Below are 22675 nucleotides of genomic sequence, written 5' to 3'. Positions count from 1 at the left end.
TCATCATCATCATCATCATCAACCCGTTGGTACCATCGGGGGGCATCTCACCCCTCCCATATCCACACGTCGCCGCACACAGCCCAGACACAGTTACACGCGCGCGCGCACACACACACACACACACAAACGCACGCGCGCGCGCTCAGCCATGGCTCCCTGGTAGATGCTCAAAGCGGCTGTTGTCAGAGCGAATTAAATCCAGCCTCGCGCGCGCTGCTTTCCTCCTGACCTTGCTCGCCTCCGGTTTGGGGTTTTAAATATTTGATTCAGGATTCCTGCGCTGCCTCTCCATGGCTACATCGGATGGACTAGACGGCTGTCTGCAGCGAGGCAGATCTCAAAGTGACCCGAACATACTCACCGAGCCGGGCATTGAATTGGCTCACGGCACAGGTAGGATGGACATCATGGCGTTATCTTTTTATTTTCACACACATATATTTGCAGGCTCCACATGTTTTACTGTTTTCATGCTGCCGCTTCTTTGACGTTGGAGGGATGCTTGCATCGCTCAGAGAGACAATTAGCGCATACGCTTCCGACGCTGGGTGTCGAATATTGAGTGCAACGCTGAGTCGCGGCGCCGCAAATTGAAAATTAATGTGCCATATTGCCGTCTATGAATGGCCGCATGCCCTGCCGGATATTAGAAAGACGCCTGTAGCTCCACGGCCTGACGTGGGATTTCGTTTGGGGACGTTTTACGGTGATACCGACGTGTGCAACTTTGTGCTTTATGCACCGATTTGCGTTTGCAGCCACCCTCCGTGCAGACAGCGTCTAGCATCACAAAAATCCGCATGCATGTGTATTTATCTGAGCCTGTGCTACACTGCCCCCATCATTACAGAACGGGGGTGGGGAGGGGCTTTGGGTTTTAATATGTTGCATTTAAAAAGGGGTCATGCACATGTTATGGTGGGATGCTTAAAGCTCCATCCCTGCATATTGACAGCGCTGACACCCCCCTCCCCCCTCCCCCCTCTTCATACTGAACCGATGGCTGGATGTGATCAATGCCGGGCAGACCACGTGATGGAGGCTATAGGTGGAGATATCCCCAATTTAGCATAGCCTCTGAAGAGCATATTTCATGATATTCTGCAGGTGTTGCATCCAATATGGAGCCCTTATTTTGTCTCTCTCTCTCTCTCTCTGGCCTGTTAGTCATCCTCTTAAATGACTTGTGATAATGAAAGGATCTTTTAGTCACAGCAGAACACCAGAAAGCATTTGTGGTCTACATTACTCTATGACATTTTCTGTAAGCTTCTACCTTTTTAATTTGTCTATCTAGTGAACATGCATGGATTGATTTTTACGTAAGTGGAGGCTATTTATGATCATACTGTGTGGGCTTGGAAAGACTCATTGCCTCCTCCCACACATGGTGAGTTTTACACACATGAAGAATGCTTGAGTGAATGATTCAGAAAAAAAAAAAAAAAAAAGGAAAAAAGAAAAAGCAACGCAGCTCACCTTTCAACTCATCACTAATGAGACACGTTTATCTGCACCTGCCTGCACTCATCAGCTGGCCACATGGCACGTTTTTTAATGGGGTCTTGTTGAATTCAGCCCTCCCAAGGATGGTTTAATTCACACATAGGTGAATGTGATGATGTCACACCGGGGTCCTTGACACACCTGAACAAACAGCACAGCAGTTTGGCAGATCCGCCGTGCAAGCGAGGAGAGCGAACGCTGAAAACCAACCTCTGACGGAGCAGTTTGTGCAAGAGCAGTTCTGTCGTGTGCAGACCATGCAAATGAAAGACGGAACGAACAGCAAAGACAATGTTAGTGTCTGGTGACCCAAAGTACACATAGCGCTGCCCATCCCTTCTCTCTGTAGATCATTACTGCACCAGTGTCTGGGGCACCAGTCTTTGCCAAAGTAATCCTTTGGCAAAGAGAGCCCTTTTTTCTGCCAGTACAGTGGCTTATGCAGCTGCAGAAGCTGACACTGTATTCATCCACTGACTCAACACAGTCGAGAAAAGTCAATGGAGACAACAGTAACAGCTGAGCATCTCAGAGAATCACAGCGATGTTCCCTTAAAAATATGATAATCAACATTTGACATACTCTTGTTTCCAATAATACCTTTTATTAATTACTGACAGTGACATTTTGGATTGTTCCAACTCTCTTTGAATTGCAGATTTACCTCAAACTTATAAGCACAGCAGTATAATAACTTGTTTACTCAGTTCATTTAGCCAACCGCCTCTTGGATTTCCCTGCTAATAAAATGTCACTTTCACTCAAAGCTTCACTTAGTCATTGCAGAGTGTGGACCAAGGTAATGGTGTGGAGAGGACACCTTGAAGCTTTGCAGACAAGAAGCCTGTCCAGGGACGTCTGCTTTTGTAGTTTTGTTCCATGAACTGACTCACCTGTCCAACAGGAAGCTGCACACATAGATAAAAATACTCAGCAGCTAGAAATGTGGGAAAAGTTTAATTTGTCACTTATCGGGACAAAAAGACTACTTACTACATCATATTAAACTCACCTATAGTTTTTTTTCTGTTCAAAAGTGAGTTTTCAGATTAATACCTCTAGTTTTAAACCCAAATACATTTAATCAAAAAAGGTTCCAAAGCTGGCAAAAACAATATTCTTCTGAAGAAATACAATTAAATTAGTTCATTACCCAGTTTATTATTTTTAATTAATGAGCTTAAGATGTAAATTAGCAATTACGACTTTGGTGAAAAATCCCACATGGTAAAAAAAAAAGCTACTAATGGATTTATCACTTTGCACTTGTCCTCCCCCACAGAGGAGGACGATAAGTGGTAGGACTGCTTCCCAGAGCTCATGGATATGCAAAATCTTGACACATTGTTAGACAGTTTCTAACCTATACCCGACACCCTCTGATAAATGTTTTATAGACCTCATCTTCCGCCTTTGGTGGCGTTGATATCGGGATAATCTGCTCAGATCTGACAAAAGAATCCCAGAGGATTGCAGGTACAATAATTACCAACAAGATGTGTCAAGGCTGATATTGGTTCACCCCAAACTAGAGCAAATTATTGCGCATAGTTCCTTTCTTACACTCCAGCCTTGGTGAGTAAACATGGGAAATTTCAGAGTTAGCGGGGCCTTATATAATGCGCTCCCCATTTGGCAAGATTTTTGTTTAAGATGTTGAAATAATAATGTATGCAAAACAGAAGTACTGCCACAGGAATTCTTTATGCAGCACTGATTTAAAATTCTGTTTTAGATTAGAATGTGTTGCTTCAGACAGACATTTTCTCTACACAGCCAGTCTCTGCTATGTCTTTTGATATGCTCAGAATCTGGTTTAAAGACGTTCAAATGCCTATTTTCAGGTAAAACAGAAAAAGTTAAAATGAAAAAGTGATACCTCTTAGTCAACAGAGATACTTAATTAAATAAACAACTATAAGCAACAATTTTCTATACATAAAAATTATATTTTTTGACCAAGCTTTGTAAGACCAACTTGATGACACTGACAAGCAGGTAAAGACTTTCTTACTCCCCTTAAAGTAAGACATTTAGGTAATGTCACTGTTGTGGACAAGGGTAAATAAATAAATGCTCAAATTAGTGGATAATTGCACCAAATTGTGTGTTTTTTTATGGAGCTCACTTGGTGCCAGGTGTTGAAATAAAAACAAAGGTAGGAAATAATAATAAATACTTGTTTCTTCTGCTTAACACGCCTTAAGTTTGCCCACAGACGTCTGTTTGAGGACGAGCTAAAAATCACTGTTTGGGTTCATCCATCCATCCATCCATCCATTTTCTTTACCCGCTTCTCCATTCCGGGTCGCAGGGAGCTGGTGCCTATCCCCAGCAGTCTGTTTGGGTTCAGTAAAGTGGAAAAATTTGATTAATTCCTTTTTTCAGGATTATTAATTTCTAAACAATTCAGTGAAACTACAAACCTCACATCATTTACAAGAGACATAAATAACTGACTCATAAATGTCTGATGTGATTTTAGTACCATTAAAAACAATATTATTGATGTTATTGAAGATTTTAGGCAGATGTTGCAATTTCTAGACGATCTCTAAACCCTTTTGGTGTTGTATTTACGTGTGTGTGCCCATTTATATCTACAACCTCAACTCCACACCAAAAAACAAGACTCAACACACACAACATGGAGACCAATGTTAGTGCAAATCTATGTGTTCAGTTTACTAATCTTAGAGGACAGATTTTACAACCTTTGTTTTTATTTCACCCCGATGGCCCTTGGTGGGATCCGTAGACTTTACTGATATCAGGAGTTGATGAATTAAGTTTTACACTTAGAGAGATTCAGTCCAAAGGTAGCTTCATGTTTATGGTATCAAACAGATTTACAGGTAGTAGGAGGTTTGTCTTCCTAATATTAATAAATCTGTTATTTTACAAATACCTGGACTTTATCCCCTCTTTGCCATATGTTTTCACTGGGATCCCGTACTGTATCTGTCTGTTAATGAACAGTTTCTCACAATGACTTTAAATATCCTCAAGAATTTAACGGAGTGATTCTAAAAGCTGGAGTCACTCATAAAACATCAAGTGGGACTGAGTACTGAGGTGATCTCAAGAAATCACATTAAGGATGATTGCCAATAGCATATATCACTGCAGTTGTTACAAGAGATAATAGGATCAGATATTGATTAAAAAATGGCTACAATGGTTATTGAAGCTGTTGTTGTCGTTGTTTGCCATTATTATGCCCTCTTTTAAAAGTGACTTATTAGTCTAGGTCACAAGCCTCTGCCTCTGTTACTTTGTGGGTCGGAAGATGAAAAGTTTGGAAAGCACTGGTCCAGAAAAAAAGGTGTTATTTTACTGAATTCAGCTATGAATCACAGTTGTTAAGTGGATAACGTTGCAGAGAGAGCAGCGCTGACTGATAAGTGAGGCTTTTTTTTTTCTGTCTGAAAAAGTACAAAGACATGAGGAAGCATAAAAGAATCCCACGCTTACATTTTAAGTCTGTAAAATCCTCAATATAGCATCCCCCTCTTTTTGTGCAGGCCAAGCATCAGTATTATAAAAGAAAGCGCCTACTCATTGTAGTAAAGTAGAGGATTCAGTTAACTCATGCACTTTATAGATAAAGAAATTTGCCCTTAATTGGCCAGTTAGTTTTGTGACGCAAGCCTTTCAGGAAGACACTTAAACACATAAGACTGAATCAAAGTACTACATGTACATTTGGATAACAAATACAAACAATCCTAAGGATCTGAATGGACAGTAAGAATATTTTATGAACAGATTTGGTCCTAAGGAAAATAATCTGCTGCTAGATGAAACCAGGTCTAATTTGTTTTTCATAGTTTTTAATGAAACTGTAATTCACGCTGGAGTCCTTCACAGTCAACATTAAGATAAATGTAAATCAGGCTCTATTGTAACTACAGTAGTAGCCTCTGGTGAGCCCTTCATTCTGTCCTCCATGATGTGCGAGGTCCCCACAGGAGCCAATATACTCAGCCACATAGAGTCTTATGGTAGGTAATCTTCTTGGTAGTCGAAGATGTGTCAGAGAAATTGTAATTGTCAATCTTACGGGATCATTTCCACCTTCTTAATGAACTGCTTTGGGCTCTTACGTGGGTAACTGATTTTAAATATTCACCATATTTTTCCTTAGGGCAGGACATTTAAAGGAAACTGCAAATTGGAAAAGACTTGTTGAAGGAGCTTAGAGGAAAGCTCAAGAACTACACTTGTTCACTCCAAAAGTCCACAAACCCCATTACCTTCATTTATTGCTGATACTGTAAAAGAAAAGATTAATTGTTGAGAACTTGTGGCTGAAGGGAAAAAAACATGTACAGGTATAAGAAAAACAAAACAATAAAATTGAAAGCCAATAAAAAATAAAACTAAAGCCAAAAATTAAATGTTCATAATTGAAACGCTAAAACTGGATTAAAATATGAAGACACTTTTTCATTAAGTGCTGGTTTGCTGATCAATTAATTAAAAATTCTGTCAGCATTAGTCATCACGCTAACCAGCCTCCCACTTTAATGAATCTTGAAGTTTGCTCATGATGCCAGTGGGATCTAATGATAATTGGTGTGATAAGATACAGAGTATATAAACATAAACATCACTAATTCATCAGCTCACTAATTTTTCCTGCTTTAAGACAAATTAGTCTGCCCAAAGGTGTAACCCTCTTCATTAAGAACCTTCTCCTCGCAGGTGAATGAGGACAGGCTGCCTCTGTTTCCTTTGAGTTCCTCTCCTTGTGGATTCCTTCACTGGATTTCTGTCGCCTGTGAAAATGGAACAGAAAAATGACAACAACAGCCGAAGTCCCACATCACGCCTGCTCCCGGTGGATGTGAGAACAGATTAGGCTTTTGACAAGCCTTGTGTTGCTGGGGCTGCTGTTTGCAGGTACACACCTGTGTGTCTGTGGGGGCTTCTTTTTTTTTTTTTTGCTGTGCGCGTTCATATGCGTGTTCGTCTGCTGGAGAATAGGCAGATCTGTGCAGACTGTGCAATGGGAAATAAATAAATAACACAAATTAATGCTCAGAATGTGCCAGACTGGGACAGTCATGCGGTTGTATAGAACAAAGACGTGAGCAGTGGCGAACACCTGCTAAAACCCCCGGTGTAAAAGCAGCATGAAGCGGAGCTATTTAGCCTCAAAAGGTTGAGGTTAAATGAAGTTCAGGAAGTTGCGAGCTGCATGATGTGACGAATAAACTCTTCCGAGCATTCAGGCACATTTTGCAGAGAGGCAGAAAAGGACAAGAGGCTGAATGAGTGAGATGAAGGAGAGAGAAATGAAGAGGTGGCAGCTTTTTTTTTTGAAAGAAAGCCAAGATGTTATCCTAATTGCAAACTAGCTGCAGTGAGATGATGAATAATCGGTGAAGACCAGTAACAGTGAGTGTGTTTGTGATGGGCTGAAACACTGCAGGAGCTCCTGAATCTGGGCAGGATTTTCCTTTCTTCCTGTCTTTTCAAAATAGACCCTGTACTTTGTGCCTTTGCTTCTAAAACACCACTCATTTCTGGTAAACTGCTTGTGTAGACTCTTGACTTCTGTCTTAATTGCAGGATTTTAATAGATTAGTTCTGGTTCAGGTTGACCTAGCTGCTGCATCACTTTTTCTCACTTTGTTTGGACAAAGCTGGAGGGATGCCTTTAGTTTTAAACTAAAGAGCTCTTTATCTTGAAAGATGTAGCCATTTCCATAACGTCTTGAAAAAAAAAACAAAAGTTATGTTAAATGATATTATTATGATATTAAAATGCTTCTCTTTGCTATTAAAGGTTCACTCTTTTTATTTGACTAATTATGTTTTCTCACAAAGTAGAGCGTCATATAAATGTTGACAAATAAATAATATTCTGATGTGACTGTGGCGTATGATTTCATACAGATGTCTTTCTTGTGAGACTCAGTGAAGGATGCCACAGTAGCTAGTTGCATGATGGGAAATCTGGGGTTTTAGAAGTTCCCAACCTTCACGCTAGTATTTCTCTCTGCTCCTGTATGTTGCTCTCTCACACACAGACACAAAAAACTGATGTGTTGCACTCTTGTTCGTAGCCTCAGCAACTTTCTCTTCTCATAAATCTCCCGCTCTGTGACAGATGTGAGGGCAGAAGAAACCCTTTTGTCTTGAGCTAAAAAACATATTAGACAGGCACAAAGAGGGAGCGTGAGAACAAGAAAGACTAAACTAAAAGGCAGGTAAGGGTCGTAGGTCTAAGTCAGGTGTGATGGAACTGTGGAGTAACAGGCTCAGGGAGACGCAGACTCTCAGAAAAGTTGCACGAGGCCATTTTTGTGATGTTTAATAGCCACTTAGAGCAAAGTGTTATTGAGCATTTGTTTCAGGGCCTCTCCGGAGACGGTAAATGAAATACATGATGCAGTGAGATCAGATAACTGCACTGGAAGGAATACAGTGGAGGAATGAAAATGAATTGAGACTCTTCATTGTGCTGTTACTCTGACTGAGTGTGACTCAGAGAGGCTTTGGCTGTATCTACATTCACAGTTACTCACTGATGTAACTTTTTAGAAGTTTTTTTTTTTTTAAATCTCATTGAGAATATAACTCAGTAGTTAAGACCTCAGGTCATTGAGTTTTTTGACTCCTCTGAATAGAAAAGCAGCCTTTTGCACTGATACTGTCATGATCCTGGGATTTTTCTTTGTTTGTTTTGTAGTTTGAGTTTGTTTTATTGTGTTGATAGTTATTTAGCCATGATTCGTTTTCTTTTTTTGAGATTTTTTGTGTTTGGAATGGTTTCCGTTACGTAGTCCTTCCCTGTGTCATTGGCCATAGATTCAATAAGCCATCCTTGGCTTCAGTTAATCATCCACAGCTGTCCTTCATCTGCCCATTAGCTTCACCTGAAATTACTCTGTAATCATCCCTTCCCAGCATATTTATACTCCAGTTCTCACCCTCGCATATTTCATGTGTGGGTCATCAGAAGCTGCTTGATTTTAGGTGTCTCTCTGCTTTGACACACCTGATTCGAATGACTGAGTGATTAACGGGCTTCTGTGAAACTTGAAGACCTGCTGAGGAGCTGGGAAATGTCTTGAACATGCAGGATAGTGGCCCTCCGGGACCAGGAGTGGGCACCACTGCTCTAAAGTTTAGACTCTAAACTTCAACCCAGATACATATGGCTTGACTTAATTAAAACAACAACAAAAAAGGTTTTATAATGAAGTAAAAGAACGCATAAATTATGAGTCTGATCATGAGTTTGTCTGATCTTCATAAATGAAAGAGCGGATTTATGAAAGAAACTTATATATTTTACTATCCAATATCGCTAAATAAGCAAATTAAAGTCTGTGTGTACTTATGAACCTCTGACTGTCAGTGTTGCTGGTTTGGTTGTGTGTGTGTGTCCTGTCCAGACAGTTGAAGCAGACAGGATGGTGGCCTCAGTGCCTTGCTATGTCAGCAGTTTTCAGAGAGGGTACATAACATTATGTGGCCGAAAAGAAAACTCTTCTGCCACAATGTTTAAGTTTTGTATTTGGAGTTTGCTCTTGTCTGGTATTTTTAGTGTCATTGTGTTTAAAGATATTTTGACTACGATATCTTGTTTTTCTGTTAGCCATTGTTTCCCTCAGTGATTGTTGCTTTCAGCAGTATTCCCTACTGTCAGCAGTCTGTAGTCATCTTACCTGTCTTGCATTCAGTACTCTCCTTTCCAGTCCTCATACTCCTCGCTCTCTTCAGTTCATCGTCAGGTCTTTTGCTCACCTTAATCATGTTTTTATGCCTGTTACGTCTGTCTAGTTTAATGAAATCTCAGTGGAGTTATTAAAACAGTATGTAATCCTGTACCTACCTTCTGGATGCTCTGCATTTAGGACCAATTAAATTCATTTGAGCTTAAATCATTATGACATCTTATAAGATTAAATTTCAAAATTTTATCGTGAAAATAGCTTTTTTCAGTCATATTAGTAATGAGACTAATAGGTGTTTTCTGGAATCTGTCTCATCACCAAAAAGAGCAGCTCCCAAAAAGCTCTTTGAGAACTGACTCAGAGCTGTAGGACCCATCACTATTACATATACTCATTTCCACTAACTTTATATTTGTTATTATTTTCATAGATGGTGACAGAGAGATAACAGAAAGTGGATGTACTTCATGGTCAGTGACTCCTGATACATTTAGTTGTTTTGCTGTTTCTCTAATCAATAAATTTATTTCTGTCAACAAAAAGTCAGAATAAGTAAAAGCAAAGCCGATTGCTATTTCCTAAATCTCATCATGACCTTAAAGGATGCTCTCTTCCTCTCTAATTGTGCCAAAATTTCAATTTGTTTGCACAGAGTGAAAATCGTCTGCCGTCATTTTCAGTTTATGGTCCCTGAATCAACATAATTGTTGTCACCACTGATGTGCAATTTTTTGTCTATGCTATTAGGATGAAAGAAATTATTGATTTACAGAAACTCAGTCTTCAAGGTTTATAATGTAATCATTGTAATACTCTAAACATAAAAGTATATAATTCAGTCAGTTTTACAGATATTGTGCTACCATTAGGCTTGGTTTTAACTGAGAGTTATTCACACACATACTCCAAGTGCTACTCATCGCTGAAGATCTTTGCTAAAAACTTTAGCTTTAACTGTTCAAATCAACCCTGTCTGTCTGTTAGCAACATATATCATAGACCACTGCACAGATTTTAATAAAACTATCCAGAAAGTAATCACTAGATATGTGCATCCATTCAAGGAATGCTTGGCCTTTAATTTCTTTACTTGTTTGCCTTTTGGTCAAACAAGTGAACATTAGGACCTGAAAAATGCAGCCATGGCCCTCTGTTTTCTGTTTATACATTCTGACAGTTAAACAAAATGTTGGTAAAGAGTCTATGTGATTCAAAGAGTGGGTGATTTAGGTTCGGAGTGTTTGAGCGAGCCTCAGCACCATGGACAGCACCATCTCCCCACTGCAGCAGCCTGCTGAACCGAGCAGCGCCGTGTTCTGGGTACTGATAAGTCTGTCCTGGATCACAGATGCCTTGACTCATCCTGCCCCCTGATCTGCTGGGAAACAGGCCCAGATTTTTTTTTTTTTAAACTTGATTTATTTATTTTGCATCAATGTCACATTAACAAAGGAAAGCTCATTGTGGAAATTTGGGCATTAATTCCATTTAATGCAATCATCACATATACAGCATTCTATATTTGCCAAAAATGTAAATCCAATCCCATTAAAAGCACTATTAAACCTGCGCTCAGGCCAGTACAGAGTATTATTTATGACTCAAGTTTCTTCCAGAAATTGTGGTGAATCAACACTGATTCACTACATTGCTACACCAGTTCGAATACTGGATAAAGTATTTTAGATCATAACAGAGTCAACTTTAAGCAACTTTTTTACTGACAGTCTTTTGTAGACAGGTGACCCGTCTGCACCAACTTAACACAACTTTCAAACCAATTAGTCTGCAGGAATAATTCAGTTTTCTAAAAAAAACATTTTTTTCACTTTATATTGATGAAGAAAACACATAAAAATAAAACAATTTTATATAGAAAGGTAAACGTAACCATTGGACAAACATCTGCAAATGATTAACTACTGGGTGACTGCCACAGGTAAGCAGTCTTAGCAATCATGTAAATTATTATAACTCAGCCAGTTTTACAGATATTGAGCTAAAATTTGGTGTGTTAGTGTTCCAGCAGACTCTAAACACAGCTGCTCCTTTGTTGACACATGTTACTCCTAAATCTCTCTCTAACTATAATGCAATGTATGTGCTTGACCCCATGTTCCTGAAATGGAGTCTTTAACGCGGTTATTACACGGTGCGGTGACCAAACTGACCGTGCACATCTAATGTCAGGCCTGTTTCTGTATCCCTATGATGAATGACATATCTGGACGGTTGGCACGCTGAGCTGTGTCTGTTAGTGGCTCTGCTGCTCCTCTTGGCCTTGCAGAGGTCCCGATAAATACGGCTCTTTTGACAAATAAAAAGTTGTTCTATTTTTAACTGCGCTTCGTGATTCCCTTGAGGAGGAGCAGCTCTGCACACATTACTGTACTGTATACTACAGTTTCTTGTTGGAGTACGAGTCGCTGCTCTAGCTTTTTCTATCATACTGTTTACAGCGGGCCCTGCGTGGCCGCACATCGGAGGAAACGGAAGAGCTTCCCTTGCAGTGTGAACTTGTTTGAAGTGGCAGTGCAAACAGTTGTGAGATGTAGTTGTTCCCTCTGAAAGCCTTTTATTGTTTTCTGCGTGTCTCCCTGCAAATCAGCCTAACCACTGCGAGCACACTATGTGGAAAGTATTGGCACAAGAATCTTTTTTTTTTCCCCATGCAAACCCGACAGCTTTTACGCCACCTTTTATTTGTTCAAATATGATTTACTTTCACCCCGTGTCACTCATGGACACACTCCGTTTGGTTTGTAAAATGTTTATGCGCTGGCCCCGATCAGTGGGGGGAAAAAGCAATAAGTGACACACCACTGCTCACCCACCTGCCCTGACCCTGACTGCTGTCGAAGTCTACAAGCAGCCTTGTTGACCCCAGTTCTATTACAGATCCACAGCTAACACACCCCCTCACATAAACTCTGAGAACACTGGCTGTTTTATGGACGTATGGCTGCTCATATATACTCTGTTTCGACACTGAGAAACAGGCTGCCTGGCATATGTCAGCCAGCATCCAAGAACAACAACAAAAAAGAAAGTGTAATTTTATTATTAAACCGTTTCAATAAAGATGCTTTTGCAACCAGCATGTTTAAAGGAGCTGTCTGTTGCTCAGATTAAAGTGACAGATTGTTTTTCATTTAAAGGTAGGAGTGACCCAAGACTTCCATTACCTGATTGGAGAGGGCTTTTTCTGATGGAATGAGATGAAAATGCCACTTTGTGGGAACATTGCCCAAAACTTATGAATTGGAAGTCCTTCTGGACAGATTTGCAGGGCTCCCTCTTCTCCTGGGGCTTGCTGTTGTGTGGGTGACAGGAAAAGCACTTTTAGCAGAAACGTTTTCAGCCCACTGACGGGATGTGATACCTATTGAGAGGCTTTCACAACTAGGTAAAGATAGCATCTCTGTTTAAAATGCAGAGGCGGAACACTGTGTTTCTGTACTATGCGCTTACATTTTTGTGTCTGTCTATGCTATTTTGTGTGAAGATATTGATACTAGTATTTAACATTAAAGTTGAAACAGTGTCTCAGTCCACATGTATTTAAAAATTACAGACTATATCAGAACTGTTCAGCTATTCTAAATAGGTATTGTGTTTATGTTCTGCCTCATAATAGCATTTGAAATAAACATTGCAACAATATATTTGTTAGTTGTGTTTTTAGTACTGATAACGTCTCCACAAAACACCACTTTTAAAGAGCCAAACTATGCGTTTAGGGTGATAAAAAATTTTAAACAGAAAAAAAGAAATTAATTACAGGTTTAAATTTATGATACTCGTAGATTTTTTACTTTATGCCATGAAATATTTTCATTTATTGAATTTTTATTGTATCAGAGTAGTTTAAAAAGCTAATTGAATGAGTAAACGGCTCTTTTGTACAATCAAGAGAATACCAACTGTGACATTAAAAACGTCACTTAATATTTACTGTCAGATAGCTTATGTGTTTCAGTTTTGACAGTGACAGAAAGCCTTCTGATCTCACCTGTGTGTCCATCAGAGCTCATGGCAATTTAAACGCAGAAGCGGCTTTCATTCGAACTCATCATCCTTCTCTGTAAGAATAGCTTGCAAGCAAAGCCACCCACTGAAGCTCATCCTGAACACCAGCATACGGTAATAAACAAGAGCCTCGGGCGTTTCCTATTGGCTGCTGGCCTGGCTGACATCATTTTACTCTCTTGTTGCCAGTAGCCCACACGCTGCTCCTTCACACGGTGGATGTTAATCACTCTGATGATTTGGAGTTCTTGACCTTTGCCGACTCATGCAACTATGATACCATGTTCTCCTGAAAATTAGTTTTTCTCTCAAACATGTTGGTTTAAACCACAAACCTGCAGGAGTGAATCATCCCCACTTATCCAAATTAACATCACTTCACTTTGTTCAAACAATATCTTCTTTATTAGGGTTAATGTGGTTAAATCATTAGAGATTATAGCTCAAAATGGTTTGTTTTGTTTGTTTTTTTCTTTCACAGAAAAACTGAACTTACCTTGTTTCTTACATTTAGTTATTTTTTTATCAATACATTTCTATTGCATTATTTTAAAAAAATGATTCAGCAAATTGCTCATGCAGTGAATGTTTAACAGATGAGACTTAGAAGCACAAAAGCTGTACAAAATTTGCAATTTACACTTTTTTATCTGTATCATAAGACATGGAAGCAAAATGACCTAAAGTTGGAAAATGTACCAATGCATATAAAGCAGAATACATTTGCCTCATCTAGTATTAAAGTTAGGGTTAACCTTTTTATGTGAGGTACCCCTTTTCTTTGCCTTTCTAATGAAGTCTGTCATTCTATGAAAAATGAATATGGACAGAAGTGAGGGGAGAAAAAAAAAAACAAGGACGTGACCTCTTTGTCCCCAGTAGTGATTATTTTCATCTGCCTAATTAATTTATGGCTGGAGACTTGTACATAATGCTTTCAATATCCTGAATAACAGATAAGTCTTTCTCATTAGTGATTTTATGATTCATGTTTTGCTGGGGGTCAGTGGGGTGAATATGAGTGAATAAATACGCTACATCCTAATCATTAGCGTACACATTTCATATTTAGAGTAAAAAGAACTGCAGTGATATATCAGATGGGTTATTGTGTCTGTGAAAAGTAACTTTTTTTCTCTTTAGACACCAAACAGACATTTTGTATTTTTTTTTCCTATTCTCGATAATATACCTGACCCCCTCTAATCTTAATTTCTGCTCCATTCATTATCTTTCTTGTCGTTGTGCATTGCTCCGGCCCTTCTGCTCCTCGCTCTTTCCTTGTGAGTTGGTAGCTGTGTGTCCTGACTGTGGCCGGGCCCCTGAGGCAGCCACGCTAAGGACAGATGGCAGCGCAGTTGTAAAGCCAGGGGGGTAAAGAGAGGCGGTTAGCTGGCGTATCGCTGCTCTGCTCTATTCAAGGACACGTTGTCAGTGTCTTAGAAGGAAACGGGAGATTCGGGTGAGAAAGTGGGGCTCTTTAGGCCTGATAGGACTCGAGGATAGGAATGACAATATTTTTAGTTGTGATGCGATAAGTGAAGCATGCACACAGCACGGTGTCAGGACTTTGCAGGATGCAAACAAACAAATGTAATAATAATTCTAACATTGTATGGAAAAGTTCGAATTTTAATTGCCTTCACTGCAGAAGTTGACTGATTAGGGTTTTTAAATAACCTCTACCGATGTTGAACTTTGATAAACAGGGCATCTGACGGCTAATTCATAAAGCCAATGTGTTTGGTTGGTTTTGACCCACAAATATAACAGTTTAATTCAATTTGGTTTTATTTATATAGCAGCAATTCACAGCAAAAATCATTTTGAGGCACAATACAAAATAAAAAAAGTTATTAAATAATTCTTGTTTAATTATTTATTAATTCCTGTTATAATACAATACAATCACATACAGTACATTATGAAATGCCAATTAGTAAAAGTTACATAAGGAAACCAGCAGTTTGCAGTATCTTGATTTTGTCGTAATCCAACCTGAGCAGCAAACTGGTGTCAGTGGAAAAGAGCGACTCCTTTTTAACAGCAGGAAACCTCCAGCAGAAACAGGCTCAGGATGTGCGGCCATCTTCCTCGGATGGTTGGGGTTTGAGAGGACAGGAAAGAGAGGAAAGCGCTGCCTCTCGTTCTACTTTTAGAAACTCTAGGAACCCCAAGTAAACCTGCAGTCTGAGAGCAAAAGGCTCTGTTGGGAAAATATGGAACAATAAGATCTTTAACATAAAATGGAGTTAGATTGATAAAAATGTATGTTAGTCTAACAGACTAACAAATGACCATAGTCGACTAGAATCTAACCAATACAATATATATAAGTTACTGAAAGATTAGAACGAAGGTCTTATAACTTTCACTGAAAATACACAACACAGTTCTTATAGCTTAATATTCAGGTCATTTTCCTGTGTTGTATCAAAAATTTCATCTGTTCCATTAAAGACACCTCAATGTGAGCGATGTGTTGACGTAAAAACAAAGTCATTTGTCACAATGCCTGTGTGGTTGATGCTGATTATCTAAAAAATAAAAAGTCAAAAATTGACACACTTGTTTGACCAATCATTGCTCTATTTCAAATTTGCATTCACAGTTTAGCCAATTATGTAACATTTGCCAACCAAGCATAAAACCCAAAGTACACTACAGGCTGTAATATTTGTAGCTAATTTTATGCAACTCTTGGCAAATATTTGGATAAATCCCTGTAGACGTTTTTCTTTTCCCACAGCCAGAATATACGGGCAACCACTGAGAAAATGTAAACTGCTCATATTTGATAAGAGGGAGAAACCATTTGCTGTCAAGAGGAAGCATTTGAAAAAACAAACTTAAATCTGCCAGATGAGTCAAAAATTATTAATGAGGTAACAATGCCACAATGAAAAAGTGATTTTGTGTTTCATACAATGCACATTTCTCAGTATATCAATTTTATTCCTCAGTTTCCTTTGTTGCTTGACAACAACAACAAAAAAAAATCAACCTAACTACCCTTTAAAGAAATCACATGCCTGTGGTGAGTGTTAACACCACTATGGCCACTTGAGTTGAGGGGAACATCTGTTCCATTTTCTGGCTGATACACCACTTAAATGGTGCGGATACTCTGACCATTCAGTGCACTGTAGGCGTCTGTGGGTGTGGACTCCATGCCTCCGGTCTACTTGATTCACGTAGAGAGGGTGTTCATTCGACACCCAACAGAATCTCAACAATGTCCTTTCTGCCATCTGTGACACCGGCTGGCTGATGGTTAATTCACCTGCAGCGCTCTTTGTACTTTTGTTTACTCCATCAGTAAATCCTTGTTTAATGTCACACAGCCTGAATAATCAGCTAAGTGGAGCAGCTTGTTTCAAAGATTTGGGCTCAGAAAATTGCAATCTGTGTCAAAATAAGTGAAATGCTTTGGGCGAGATAAGATTTTGTATAATATATATTTTTAAACTATATATTGTATTACAAATATATTTTTTTTGAAATTTTTTTATTTTTATTTACACTGCAATCTTGAAAAAGGACTTTGTAGAAGAAGAATCATTATCTGCCTGGTAAATAAAATAAAACAATTAAATTAAATTAAATCTTTAAACTATACCCGCTGGCTCCACACAGCCTCATCTACCCTCATCTGCAAGAATGCTTGCAAATTAATGAGAAAAATAAATAAATAAGTAAATAATCTTGAAAAAAATATAACAAAATGATGATCCAACAGCAAGGCAGACAGGCATTAAAACCCCAAAAACTGAAAATGTTTAATAAAATAATTAATTTAATCAAATAATTTCAGCTGATATAACATTTCCATGTTGCAAAGTATTTTCTGACTTGCTGCAGTGTCTTTTTAGCTGTTTTGTTCCAGAGATCTACATGATGTTTATGTTATATTTATGAAATATAATATTTGTTTAAAAAATAAAGGGGTAAAATGGGTATTATAGTAAATAAATTCAGTCTGTGTTTGTATAATTACATAGTAGTGTTTTTTTAGGTTTGCTTTGTAATGTCACCCAGAAAGCCTCACACACACACTCATCAGATGAGTGTGTCAGGTGATCTGACAAAGCGAGACTTTGCCTCAAACAACCTCAGAGCTGAATCTGTGCCACAGATGTTATCACACTACTCAGAGTGATTCCCTTTTAGTGTCAAATCTGAAGAGGCCAGAACAGATTTATACTCACTGCTCAAACACGGGTTCTGTCTTTAGGCTTGTGTCGCCACAGAACAGCTACTCTTTTTGGCATTCCATCGCTGACAAACCGTTCTTCAGTTTTTTGTTTGTTTTAACCTCTTTCATTTTAACAGATGAGGAGTATTTGTTGGCTTCCCTCCGCCTTGTGCGCTTAGGAGAGTAGATGTGCTCGGTGTGCACATGTGGAGAGAGATCCAACAGTCCTGAATGTGCTGACATGCTGGTTTGGAGGGCGTGGTTCCTGCAAGGACACCATCGTGCTTCAGTTTTAGATTTATTGCCAGTTTAGATTATCATATGTCTTATTTATTCCACTTTTTAAACCCCTTTTTGTGTCTAATTGTTGCAAAGAGTTTAACAACCAAAGGTTCAATTCCTACATTCCTGAAGTCAGTCACTAATAATATTGTGTTGTTTTATTTAATATTATAAATTTTATCTTGTGCGTAAACCTGTGACCCAGTGATTGTAATAACATTATGTTGGACAGAGGACAACAGTAAAATGTCTGTTAGTCCATGCATGAGGATGACACGTGGACTTAATAAATCCTATTTGCATTAGCTTATTAATTAGTGCCGCACATCTTCACCACATGGCACATGCCTGTCTGACACACATTTTAATGCATTCTCATCCCACATGAGATCATATTTATCATGCATGCATAATTTTACACCTAACTCCAGTGTTTTGTCCTGACTGTGTGTCTTTTTCTTTGAATAACCGCCCCTTCTATGAAATATCAAGTTACTTGATATGCATTATAAATAGCTGCTCTGTGATTGGACGAGGCCCGATTCTCCTGCAAGCTCTTCCGTATAGCAACAGCCCCCCCTCCTCCCCATCTCTTCGTCTCCCCTCTTCTCCCTGGAATCTCCCTTCTCTCCTCCTCCTCCTGTCTCTTTCCATCCCCCTTTCAGAAAAAAAAAGAAATACAGACAGACCTTTGTGTGGCTTCATCAGCTATACCCACAATGCACTTTGGTGCTGCTGCCTCTGGATTCAGTCGGAAGTGGCAATGGATTGTGTCGGGGGGCTCCGTTCCCCTCCTCACCTCTCCTTTCTCCTCTAAGCTTGACTCCCCCCTCCCGCACACTCTGGCTCCAACTGCTGTGGCAGCATCTGGATGAGGTTGCCATGGTAACAGCAGTGGGCCTGACCCCACCTCTTCTCCCCCTCTCCTTCTCTCTCCACACACACTATCTCCTTCTTACGCAGACACAACGCCGCTTCCTCTCCCACCCTGCCCCCCTCCCTCTTTCCTTTAAGCTTTTTTTTTTTTTCCTTTTCCTCTGCCCGACTGGCTGCGTTTCCTTCAAGCTTGACCTGGATTCTGTTTGTGCCGCCACGGTGATGCCAGCAACCATGATGATGCTGCGAGACATGGCCAACTGATCCACTTCCTGTATTTTTAGGATCAACATCCCCCCNAGAATCGCAGATAATGGGAGGCTTGTTTTGTCTACTGGAAAAGGACTTCAGAGTAGTGGTGAAATAAATTTAAAAAAACAAAACAACTTTAAATTACCTCCTTTCGTTGCTCTTCCTTTTCTCTCTTCTGCCCTGCCACCACTCAGATATCTCTTTCATTCTTTCTCTTGTCCCACCCTCCTCCTGTTAATTCCCCTCTTTTCTACTAAACTCCTCCCCCCATCGGTTCCTTCATGCACTTGAAGCACCCTATGTGCTTCAAGGAAGAGGCAAGAGCTTAAAAAAAGCCTCCCCCATCACTGTACCCCCATTACAGCCTGAACCACTGTGCAAGCCCGCCCTTTCATCCTCCTTCAACACAAATCCTTGCCTTTCCTCTTCGGCTGATTGTTTTTGACAAAGATACCAGATCTGTGAAGTCAGATCTTGCTTCCTCTTCTTGTTTTTTTTTTTTTTGTGTCACACTGATGTATGCAGCTCTTAAATCCAAAGTGTTTAATGTGAATTTCCATTCTCGCCGCTTTCTTAGACGCTGGCAGCCTGGCAGCAATGTGCGCACACGGATTTATAGGCCCACACTTTGTCTAATATGAGTCATAACCATCAGTCATTCAAATGCATGTTTCCTCCGGACAGAAAAAAAAAGAGGGAAAGCAGTGATGGGGACTGCTCATTCATCACAAAACAAACAAATCCACAGTGCTGAATTTTCCTCAACATGATTTTTATATCAAATGAAAATGCATTGTTTTTAAGTTGCATCATTTTTCACCTGTTAACTGATTCAGCTGCGACGTGAGCTCGTTTCAGTTCTGTTTTACCTTTCGCCTCCTGCTTCCTGCTTTTAAGCTGCTTGTATCACATTTGTAATTTATCCAGGAAGCTCAACCAGCATTTTGTGAAAGAATAAAATAAATAAATAAATAAATAAATAATTAAAAAAAAAAACACAAGACACAAACAGGAGAGTATGCATAGCCTCAGAATAACAGCTAAGCATTTGTGGATTTGTAGGCTGAAATAAGCAAACAAAAAAAAAGGCAGATTTGATTATGGAAAATGAATCTGATGGACTTCTGAAAACAATGTCTGTGATGTGAATCAGAATGAAAAACCTATGGAAGTGTAGTGGGGGGGCTGGGCAGAGGAAAGGAAGAGGCGGACAGCTTTTGGTGCAGCATCATAGCTGATGCACCTGTTGTTCAAATGCATCTTATTCCTCAAAAACTGGATGCTGAGAGGCAGTTATTCTGATTCATGACGTAAACCTCGGAGGCAGGGAAAATAACATCCATAGGGGAGTGTGACATGATCATATTAGTCTTTCTAATTCAATCTGTTCACAGCACTTGGACTCTATCATGGTTTATTCAGTAAGGTTATCATGCTAATTAGGCTCCTGTTTCTCCCCCCTTCTCTCACCCTTTTCCTTCTTTTGACTGATTTCGTTTCCCCTTATCCTCCCAACCTCCACATTTCTCTTTTTCCTGCGTCCCCCTACAAACCCTCCACCCTTCTCCCACGTTGTCCTCCTCCCCTGTGAAACCTCCCCTGCAGTCGAGCTCGTGGACCAGCAGAGGGTGCTCAGAACGGGCTGCTTGGTGTCGGGCGTTCACACTCCACCCATCAGACGGAACAGCAAGCTGGCCACCTTGGGGCGAATCTTCAAACCGTGGAAGTGGAGAAAAAAGAAAAACGAAAAGCTGAAGCAGAGTTCCACAGGTACGGTGGACAGCTTCAGACCTGAGGGCGGCTGCTGATCTTCATCTTTTACACTTGTGCGATCGCGTTAGTCCCCAGTGCTTCTAATGAATTCAATTAGAAAACCATAATGAGAGGGTGTGGGCAAGTCAGGACGCAGCTATTTGTGCTGATTAATTCTCTGTCAGTTTATAATAATGATTGGATTTAGATTTCGCTGAAGTTACATAAACACCCAGGACACTGTTATTTAAACCAATCAGAAAAAATGAAACACTAAAAAAGCAGAATCACAGGAACTTACACATTTATAGTTCATGTTTTTGCATTTTTTGTTTTAACTTTGTGCTTGTTTTTGCCTTTTAAAAGCAAGACAGTTTGTCATGTAGCTTATAAAAGTGGATGATCTGATCCCACTTTTGCTTAGAAGTTTTTTCTTCTTGTGAGGAGAGTGATACAAAAGTGTAGTTTTTACATTTTTGTGCCATCTGTGGGTAATTCCTGCATCAGTAGTTGTCATTTTTGGAGTAACCCTACAGTTTGCTGTAAATAAAAAGTCATTTTATGAAGTCAAAAAAGTCTGCACATTGATAGGCCAAATAAAACACATAATTCCTTACATGATTACAGTCATTTACTCTCATTTAATCTAACAGTAAATGGCTTCTTCTTCCATTTATAGATGTAGCATTATCCAGCGGTCTTATGTGCCACGACCCCAACTCTCCCAGCCAAGGCTGCTGCTCAGACGGTGCGGTCTTGCTTGGTGGATTTGGGGGCTCTTTGAATCAAAACCTCACAGTCAGCAGTGTGGAATACCTCGGTCCTGAGGAGGAGCATCCCTCGTCAGGTAGGAGCCGTCACTTAAATGAAATAGATTTGTAAAGGGCGGGGTGTCTTCACATTAACTTCAGAGAAACTGGATTGTTTAAGATGGCTCAAACTACTGCACCTTTTATTTTGTTTCCTTTTACCAAAAACTGACTAAAGTGTTGTGGTCTCAATTAAATATTACTCTCTGCGTGTGTCAGAAATGAAGTTTGAAACTGAAAACTTTGTCATTCAATCAAGAGCTGCTGTGTGAATTATTTTTCTTGGTATTCACCACTAGAGGGCAGCAAAGACAGCTGAATGACACAGTCTGCATGTTAGTGCATCTAAAGAATTAGATGTTTTGGTTTTAACTGTAAAATTGTCTTAGCAAATTACATCACTGTTTTTGGATATAATCTTTGTTGAAGATGCATTTTTTTCATCTCTGTTTTAACATAAAGTAAGTGGCTGATGCATATTGGCCCAGATCATACAAACTTTTTGTCAAGCTGTTCAACACATTACATTACATAGGCATTTCTTTTATTTATTTTCAATTGTCTTTCAGTAGCCACTCCTCTCCAAGACTGTGAACTGGTGGAGGAGAATGTGCCCCTACCGGAGGACAGGGGAGAGGAGGAGGCGCGCCCAGCTGGGGACCTACCTGAGGGGCTGCAGGACTCAGGAGAACCAGGGGAGGAAAGATCGGAAGAGGAGACTCCTCCTGGAACGTCTCCGCCTCAAGTACCTCCTAAACTTTTACCCCAGCTGAGTACTGGAGATGGTGAGCAGTCATTTTATTCTAGTATTAACAATACTCCTTTTTAATAATACTAATAATAGTAATAGTACTAATGCTAATAAAGTTTTAGTTTTCCGTAATGAGGGCGTTGCTTCAGTCGCTCGTGGTGAAGAAAGAGTTGAGTCAAAAGGCAAAACTCTCGATTTACTGGTCCATCTAAGTTCCAACCCTCACCTATTGTCATGCGGTTCGGATCATGACAGAAAGAATGAGATCCTGAATACAAGTGGCTAAAATGAGCTTCCTTTGTAGGGTGGCCAGCCTCAGCTTTAGAGATAAGGTGAGGAGCTCTGTCATCCGGGGGGAGCTCAGAGTAGAGCTGCTGCTCCTTCACATCGAAAGGAGTCAGTTAAGATGCTTCAGGCATCTGAATAGGATGCCTCCTGGATGCTTCCATTTGGAGGTTTTTCAGGCATGTCCTAATGGGAAGAGAGCTCGGGGCAGACCCAGAATTTGCTGGAGGGATCATGTATCCT

At 39.8% G+C, this 22675-nt stretch overlaps 1 protein-coding gene across 2 annotated transcripts in view; it reads left to right on the top strand.

Moving 5' to 3' along the window:
• Positions 1-57: 57 nt before the first annotated feature.
• Positions 58-22675, top strand: part of phactr3a (phosphatase and actin regulator 3a) — a 29676-nt gene continuing 7058 nt past the window's right edge. Inside the window, exons 1-4 of one of the 2 annotated variants that reach the window (XM_037976978.1) lie at positions 58-396; positions 20441-20605; positions 21267-21434; positions 21969-22181. In XM_037976978.1, coding sequence (XP_037832906.1) covers positions 294-396; positions 20441-20605; positions 21267-21434; positions 21969-22181 — 649 coding nt within the window. In that variant the 5' untranslated portion in view covers positions 58-293. Of the gene's footprint in view, positions 397-20440; positions 20606-21266; positions 21435-21965; positions 22182-22675 lie in introns of both variants that reach the window. The other variant, XM_017417889.3, reaches the window with a different exon arrangement.

This window comes from Kryptolebias marmoratus, linkage group LG8 (genome assembly GCF_001649575.2).
Source record: "Kryptolebias marmoratus isolate JLee-2015 linkage group LG8, ASM164957v2, whole genome shotgun sequence".
In the NCBI taxonomy this organism is placed as follows: domain Eukaryota; kingdom Metazoa; phylum Chordata; class Actinopteri; order Cyprinodontiformes; family Rivulidae; genus Kryptolebias; species Kryptolebias marmoratus.
Note: the sequence above shows the minus strand (reverse complement) of the source record. Positions and strands in the feature narration are given on the sequence as shown.